General features: G+C 42.9%; 1 protein-coding gene across 3 annotated transcripts in view; it reads left to right on the forward strand.

Moving 5' to 3' along the window:
- The window catches only part of Csrnp3 (cysteine and serine rich nuclear protein 3), a 193443-nt gene extending 185517 nt beyond the window's left edge, over positions 1-7926 (forward strand). Inside the window, exons 6-7 of one of the 3 annotated variants that reach the window (XM_015996010.3) lie at positions 2752-3048; positions 5737-7034. In XM_015996010.3, coding sequence (XP_015851496.1) covers positions 2752-3048; positions 5737-6795 — 1356 coding nt within the window. In that variant the 3' untranslated portion in view covers positions 6796-7034. Of the gene's footprint in view, positions 1-2751; positions 3049-5736 lie in introns of all 3 variants that reach the window. The other 2 variants (XM_015996011.3, XM_006977159.4) reach the window with 2 other exon arrangements.
- Positions 7927-8837: the final 911 nt, after the last annotated feature.

The following is an 8837-nucleotide window of genomic DNA, read 5'->3' on the forward strand; positions in this document are numbered from 1 at the left end:
GAAACCAGAAACTGGGCCACATGGCCAGTCGTCCAAGTTCAGCTAGGTTGTCCCCAGTCTTCATTAGAAAGGATCTTGAAGAGTTGGGGAGCAAACATTGAAAGATCACCTCAATGTTGTAGGTGATTTGGAAAAAAGTAGATTACAGCTCTTGAACAAGAGTGGAAACAGTGTGTAGCTAAGTGAGAAGGAATTTTGACTCAAACTTTTATTTTGAAATGAAATTACTTATTATAACTGAAGGATATGAATTATACAAGATCCAGAATTTTATTCTTAGGGACATTAATATTCAGAGTAAACTGAATCTTCCGACAGACATACTGATATTAAAATATTTTTCTTAATTGTTAGTTGCCAATTGGTTATGACGCCCTAACAGTTTTGCTATTGTTTTTAAATGCTTGCTAAAATCTCCTTTTTGTTTACTCCTTTTTGGTGAGAAAAGTTTCACTACGTAGTCCACACTAACTTCAGACCCACACTCTTTTCCTTCAGTTTTCAGAGTGTTGAGATTACAGGCCTCCCTCACCTGGCCTTGATTTATCTTGATTTTTAGATTTCATGTATTTTATAATAGCAACCTCCTTTTTGCAAGATCTGGCTCTAGTCATTTAAGCTATAGATTTTGTTGTGACATTGTAACTAAGTATGCAAAGTATCATTATAGTATAATGTACAGTAAAATATAGTATAATAAAACATGGAGATGACATGGGAAGAATATACTGGAATGAGCACCTACATGTACCCTGGAGTCAGAAGCTTGCCAAGATTCCCATAGACATGCCAGGGATTAGCTAAAAGAGATCTCGGTGCCACTGAGGAACAGGAAGGGAAAGGGGCCCCTCCGCGTCTCATAAAGCTTCACTCAGCAAAGATTCAGTGTGTTAGATGGTTATGCATTTGAATTTCTCTGAAAAATCAGATATTTATACAAGGAAACATGCAGCTTGCTAGTAAGTGAGAATTAATCGAAACGCTAACCACATCCAAGGTAACACCTCGGTTTTGGGCATCACAGTTTATACATAAAGCACATACATAAAGGATGCCCAGCTTGGGAGAAGGCTGAGCCAGAAAGTGCTTGTGTCACAAGCAAGAGGACCTGAGTTTAGATCCCCAGCTCTCATGTAAAACGCTAGGTATAGCAAACAGAGACAGAGGAAGTTGAGGCAGACAGATCCTGGGGGCATATTGTCCACTCAGTGTAAATGAAACAGGAAACTCCAGGTTTAGTGAGAGACCTTCAAAAACTAGGATGGAGAGAGGTAGAGTAAGATAATCCAATATTAACCCCTGACCTACACATACATGCACCCCTATGCAAACATGTCCACATATGCACACTTTCACAGAAGTGCCGAAGCGGGGGGAAAAACAGACCCTACTAAGAAACAATGTCCAATAATAAGGCCTTTCAGAGATCACAGGCTCAAGTTCTAAAATGCTCACAATACATAATGAATTAGCTTTTGAAAACATTCCCAGGGCCCCTTTGCAGTGTTTCTTAGGGTACACTTATTCCTGGGCTTCTTCTGTGGCCCAGAAGAAATTTCTCTACAAGAGTACAAAAATATCATTTTAATGTTGCTCTGCAGTACACTCAGAGTTGGACAATCTGAGGCTGTTGTCTGGTAGTAAATATTCCTATCTAAATATTGCCTCCTTCTATAAAGATGAAAGCATAATGTCTGATGTCTCCAGAGTATTTTCAGTCTAATGGATGAATTGTCAAGATCATCAGGCATGGTAAGAGCCATAATTAATGAAATTTGGAAGGCAATAAGTTAAATAACTAAAAATTCCTTCCATATTTAGAACTTCCATGATTTATTTCTTATGAAGTTTCTGCCTTTATTACTGGGCTACTCCCCACCAAAAAAAAATTATCTTGGTCACGTTCAGGGAAAACTTCTTCTAACTGTTTTGTATGAAGAAAACAATAGTTTTTATAATAATAACAAATGAAATACATATCCAGGGCTTACTGATGGATGAGATTAATATAGAAGAGAAATATAAATAGGCAAAGCCATCATACGTAGGCAAGGAATAAGTGTCCACAAGAGCTGCTACATAGGAAGCAAGCCTTTGGACAGAGGTTTGCATGCACTCCTGTGAGAATCCGGTTTATTGTCTCAGTTGCAGGTTGATGAGTCCTTGCCAGCACTAATCTATGTCCTTGTCTGACTGAGAGCATGCTGACCTGGCTCATTACGTCTATCAAGCCCTCCTCCTTGGAGCGTTCTGGGTAATAACCGGTGTGTGTGATCCTGGCAGCACAATGCAACACTATGTCCTGAATGTGCACTTTGCTGGGGCCTGAAAGACAGACATATTATTCCAAGGACATGATGTTTGCTGAATAAGGTGGTCATGGCTCCCACTGGGATGTGGTCACCTCTGTACCAGGGCCCATTTTCTCTGACATCAGAGATGTCACCATGAGCTGAATGTAAAGACAGCTTTCAGGCGTCGGTGTCTGTAACCTCTGGTCTGTTCACACTGTGGTCACTCAAGCTGTGACTGTAGTCACTGGCGTTAGGAGGTTAAGAATTGCATTTAACAATCATTTGTGAGCAGAGCATTTACGAAGCCAATTGTTTTGACATCACTGTTTTCTTTCCTCTGACTTCTGTGGTTGCACAGATTCTGTATGTGACAGCTCAGCTCATCCTCAGCAATACTGAAGTGGGAATGTTGGACTCTGCCCAAATGACATCCCTGTTTACTTCCTTGTGTCTCTAGATGACAAAGAATGGCACAGTGGAATCTGAAGAGGCTAGCACTCTGACAGTGGATGACATTTCCGATGATGACATTGATTTAGACAACACAGAAGTAGATGAATACTTCTTCCTACAACCCCTGCCCACCAAAAAACGGAGAGCCCTGCTGCGTGCCTCTGGAGTGAAGAAGATCGACGTGGAAGAAAAACATGAGCTGCGAGCCATCCGCCTGTCTCGAGAGGACTGTGGCTGTGACTGCAGAGTGTTCTGTGATCCAGAGACATGTACCTGCAGCCTGGCAGGCATTAAGTGTCAGGTAAGGGCTGGGATCTCAGGGCATCTGAAGAAAACATGTCACATGCCACCCCAGAAAGAAGCAGTCATGTTGTGTATATTGAGTTTTTTTAACCTGGGGGTGGAAAATGCTGGAAAGGAAAGACACATAATTCAAGGGGAAAAAAAACCCTAATTCAAGGGTATTCATGATATGCCTATACCTGCTGTGTATACTGTGAATGGCAACTCAAACTGCAGACGAGTTCATTGAAAGATTCATAATCCCAGATTATGTCATTATATCGCTTATTTTAGCTTTTTTTACATGCAGTCTGGGAGAGGACACTGTCTATTCCATTTGAGTTCATATTTTCTGGTCCATCCATGGGGTATAAAATAATAATTCATCACCAGTGATACGGACTACTGGAGAAGTTCCCAGTCAGACAAACCTTAAAAGACTAAATTGCATTCTTACCTTATCTGAAGTAGGCATTCCAGGAAAACGCTGTGCTCAATGTCATTTCCACAGTGAACAGGTTGAGATGTTGCCAAACCCACAGTCGAGTGGAATCTAACTAGACATACTTTTGTGACAAGGTTTACCGGGGCATACCTACTGTGTTTATCTGTTACTTGTGATAGATTTCATTCTTCAAAGCACTGGGGTGACATGGATGCGAACACTCAAATGTTCAATTAAAAAATCATGTGAAGTTACAATTCACAGCACGTACTCAAGGCTGCTAAGGTTTCCTAACAAGAAAAGGGTGCCTGTCTTACTGGGGCAAGAAGATTGGCTTGAGGAACACGAGGAAAGGGTAAAGAGAGGACTTTTTCAGTTTGGGAATATCCTCATAAACAGTGAAAAGTCAATGTCATTCCACAGAGCCTGAAATTTGACTTCATATGAATTAATAGTGGGAAATGGCCTCGCCAGCTTTGCCTGGTGATTACACTTTTTAAAGCTTCAAGTTGAAAACCAATTAAAAAGAAAAGCAGTAGTTTACCAATTCCTGGACAAGGTGATTCTCTGGCCCTGTCCATCTATAATTCAGCAGAGCCTTGTAATTGATTATCTCTTCTTACTTTATGCCGGAATAGCTTTATTCATTTAAAAGGAGAAAGTCACTTAGGCAGCTAAAAGCAAAGGACAGTTCTGTTCCACTCAGCTGATGCAAACACATTCGCCCTTTCCATTCCCTCTCTCCTTTTCCTCTCTGTCTTGAGTACAGTGCCTTGTGCACACAATAGGCAAGTACTCTACCCCCACTGAGCTAATGTTTGAAAAACATATTATTTTGGGAAAGGGTTTTACTAAATTGCCTGGGCTGTTCTTCAGCTTACAGGCCTTTGGATTCCCTGCTGCTACATTTATTGGCACAGGGTAAGTCTATTTGAGTTGGGCTTCTATTCTCAAGCGGGAAGCAGGTCAAGGGACCTGTATCTACTACATATCAGTGGTGTAGTCAGCCTTTGCTTTGGGCTGCCGGCTCACAAATAACGTCACTGAGATTTATTATTAATTATGAAAGCTTGGCTTTAGCTTGGGCTTTTTTCCAACTAGCTCTTAGAACTTAAATTAACCTGGTTCTATTGATCTACGTCCTGCCACATGGCTCGGTTACCTCTCCTCTGTACTGTATGTCCGACTTCTGCGTTGTCTCCCTGGCATCTCCACCTTTCTTGTTCCCAGCATTCCTCTCTCTCCCTGGAAATTACGCCTATGCTCTCTTGCCTACCCATTGGCCATTTAGGTCTTTATTAAACCAGTCGTAGTGACATATGTTCACACAGTGTAAACAAATATTCCCCAACATTAAATGTAGCAGGCTTTCTTGTCAGACTATCTTTGGATCGCCAGCCCCCAAATGACAACACAGAGACTTATTATTAATTATGAAAGCTTGCCCTTAGCTTAGGCTTTTTTCCAACTAGCTCTTATAACTTAATTAACCCATATTTTTTAATCTACATTCTGCCACGTGGCTCGGTTTCCTCTCCTCAGTACAGCACGTCCAACTTGCTCCCAGTCTGCTGGCAAATCCCACCCACCTAGACTCCTCCTTCCTATCCTCTTCTTCCTAGCTATTGGCCATTCAGCTTTCTAATCACACCAGCCACAGCAACACGTCTCCACACAGTGTGAAAATATGCTGCAACACAAGGACCCACTGAGAAGGCAAAGCAGTGAGACTTGAGCAGTCTGGCATTTTGTGGCCCCTGAGTAGTGTCATCCCAGATACCTGGAGCAGTGAAGGTCATCTCATAAGATGCAAAGGAAAGAACACAATAGCGCGGCAGTGGTGTCATGGAAGTGAGATTAGTCTAGCAGCCTGGGAGAACAGTCTGCATGTGACTTCAAAGTGGGTGGGTGCGTTGGAATGCAACGGAAGGGAACCCCAAGTTGCAAAATGGGAACAAAATCAAATGCAAAAGAAAAGGAAAAGTAGAGAGTGGAAAACAAGAAAGCACTGGAGGGCTTAGGGAAATGTAAATTCTCGCTTATATCCACAGCCCACCACTCTTTTAAATATACATTTAAAACCAGCTCATTGGTAAGTCTTCACTTCTCCTGCTCATTTTTCACTTGCAGCTTATTCGTCATTGGCTGTGGCCTAAGTAGGACTTGACTGCATTGCTTAATTCAGAGGAGTTGTTAGAAAGCCCTTGATTTGATTTGGTCTGCAATAGTTGCATGGTGCTAATCTGTGTTCTTCCTTCCAAGGTGGATCGGATGTCTTTCCCATGTGGCTGCACTAAAGAAGGCTGTAGTAACACAGCAGGTAGAATTGAATTTAATCCTATCCGTGTCCGGACTCATTTTTTGCACACAATAATGAAACTCGAACTCGAGAAAAACCGGGAGCAGCAAATCCCCACGCTGAACGGCTGCCACGGTGAGATAAGCGCCCACAGTACTGCCATGGGCCCCGTCGCTCACTCTGTAGAATATTCCATTGCAGACAATTTTGAGATTGAAACCGAACCCCAGGGCACAGTGCTGCACCTGCAGGAGGAGTTGGATTGCCAAGGAGAGGAGGAGGAGGAGGAGGAGGAAGAGGACGGAAGCAGTTTCTGCAGTGGAGTCACCGACTCGAGCACACAAAGCCTGGCCCCCAGTGAATCGGATGAGGAGGAAGAAGAGGAGGAGGAGGAAGAGGAGGAGGAGGAAGAAGATGACGACGAGGACAAGGGAGACAGCTTTGTAGAAGGGCTCGGAGCCCACGCTGAAGTCGTCCCTCTTCCTTCCGTCCTTTGTTACTCTGATGGTACCGCTGTTCATGAAAGCCACACAAAAAATGCTTCCTTTTACGCTAGCTCTTCAACTCTGTACTACCAAATAGACAGCCACATCCCGGGAACTCCTAGCCAGATCTCTGACAACTATTCTGAAAGAGATACTGTCAAAAACGGTGCCCTGTCGCTGGTGCCTTACACCATGACCCCAGAGCGATTTGTTGACTATGCCAGGCAAGCGGAAGAGGCCTACGGGGCCTCCCACTACCCGGCTGCCAACCCGTCTGTCATTGTTTGCTGCCCCACTCCCGAGAATGAGAGTGGGGTGCCCTGTAACACCTTGTATCCTGAACACAGGTCCAATCTTCCCCAAGTGGAATTTCACTCATACTTGAAAGGCCCCTCCCAGGAAGGGTTTGTCTCCACATTGAATGGTGACAGCCACATGTCAGAGCACCCTGCAGAAAATTCTCTGAGCCTTGCCGAAAAGAGCCGATTGCACGAAGAATGCATCAAAGCCCCCGTGGTGGAGACGGTCCCTGTCTAGTTGCTTAAATTATTCTGTTTCAGGACCAAACCTTCTATTTAAGCCACTGTATTGCATTTGCTGGGCTCATCGTCGTTTAACCCGAAGACCAAGAATATTTGGACTGTGATTAATCTTCCAGACAATATTTCTTTTTCCTTCCTTTCTAGCTTCTCAACTGTGGTGTGGCACAAATAAAATACAGTCGCTGTGGGGATTTTAAACGATTTTGAACTGTTTTGATAGAAAATGCTAAATTGAAAAAAAAAAAGAAATGCCTATCTCACAGTTAACTACCTGTCAAACTGTGTGAACCCTGCCAAGCTATGCAGATCATAGCTCCAAGTTTTAGATTATCGGGCCTGTGCAAGATTGTTAACTAAGACTAGAAAATACTCAGATTTAGAGTCCTAATTTTCGATATATCTGAAGATGATGGTGACTTTTTAATGTAAAAGTAATTATTGTAAGAAAAAGATTGAATCGTTTCTTGTGTATTTTATTTATGGTAGTTTAGAAGTCACGCTTTGATGAAAATGAACAGCATGTTCACTGAAGCTGCAGTTATGTCCGCTAGCACCACAGAGCATGCCCACAAGGATTGCACCTGGAATCCACCCACATTTTTATGATCATGACTAAGCAGATTTGCAAATACTTTCTTAAGGATGAGATAGGCCTATTTTTGCTATTTGGGACAAATGAGTCTATATGTGCAGGTCCTTACGCAGTTTTCTCTAAAGTTAAGAGTTAGGACAATCCTCTGGTGAGGGTCCAGTTCACTGCCCTCCCTCAGCTGAGATCGACGGAACTGCCTTTCTTTTTGAAACAGCGTCATCTTGTTTATTAGCTTAGACAGCACCTTTGAACTCTACCCCCTCCATCAAAATGCACTTTAGTGCCCCTTCATGGTACCTCGTGTGGGGTGGGGTCTCAGAATTCAGAACGCTTTGAAATCAAAATTTTTTAATTATGAAAAAGTTAACTATTGTAAGGTTCATACAATAGAGATAGAGGATTCTTCCAATGGCGTGAAGAAAATGACTTGTTTTCCTTCATCACTCTGAGGACCTAACTCAGTAACACAGAGGAGGCTGGGGAAAAGAGAGAGAGAGAGAGAGAGAGAGAGAGAGAGAGAGAGAGAGAGAGAGAGAGAGAGAGAGAGAGAGAAGAGCACAGCCTCAGAACCAATCTATTCTACACCATGATCAACCCATCTCTACAAAAGCAAAAACATGTAGTGAGATTTCCACTTGTGACTAGCTGAGTGTAGGCAGGCCTCTACTCACATACTCATTAGGCCTCACTTTTCTGAAGCATTTTTCTTTGTCTTGCCTTAGCACTGTAGTCCAGAATGCATTGCAAAGGCAGCCACTTCATGTTCTCTTACTAAGTAAAGAGAATGCATAGAAAGGAAACATGCACAGCCTGCCTCTGAGTTGCTCACTTGGTTCCCCAGGAGAATTCTGAACAACCTCTCTTCTTGTTGGCTTAAGTAACTATTAGACAAGTGCTATGGTTCCCCCAGTGCAATGATGATGCCGAATCCATTTCCCAGTTTTGACATTCTGTTGTTCCATCATTTCACATGTTTTATGTCTATTTAAAATGTAGACGCACCCTGCTATGCAGTAACTGCATCCCTAATGTTTTTTATGCCTCCTAGACCTGGGTATTTAGATATCTTATGGGTTTCAGTTCCTTACAACATACTATTTTATTTGCTAAAACTTCAATGTGCTCCAGAGTCCTGCAGTGAGAAGTTTCTATTTAAACGGGATGTGGGGAAAGTGTGTTTGCTTGTGGAGTTGGTTCCTGCCTGTCTCCACACCAGGACACTCAAGGCCAAATCAACACTAATTATTAGCATCATTAAAAGCACTTTGGGTTTGTCACGCTCTAGAAAGCAGTAATGGAGGTGGGTTGCTCCTTTTGTTGATTGGTGGGGCTACTCTGATGGGCGTTTGCTCTGACTGTGGCAGTATGGCCAGAGTTCTCTGCGGTGTTACCGTTTTCGGTGTTTGAGCTCCAGTTTCCCTGGCCCCTGCCTACACAGTCTGAAG

Source organism: Peromyscus maniculatus, chromosome 4, assembly GCF_049852395.1.
Source record: "Peromyscus maniculatus bairdii isolate BWxNUB_F1_BW_parent chromosome 4, HU_Pman_BW_mat_3.1, whole genome shotgun sequence".
NCBI lineage: Eukaryota > Metazoa > Chordata > Mammalia > Rodentia > Cricetidae > Peromyscus > Peromyscus maniculatus.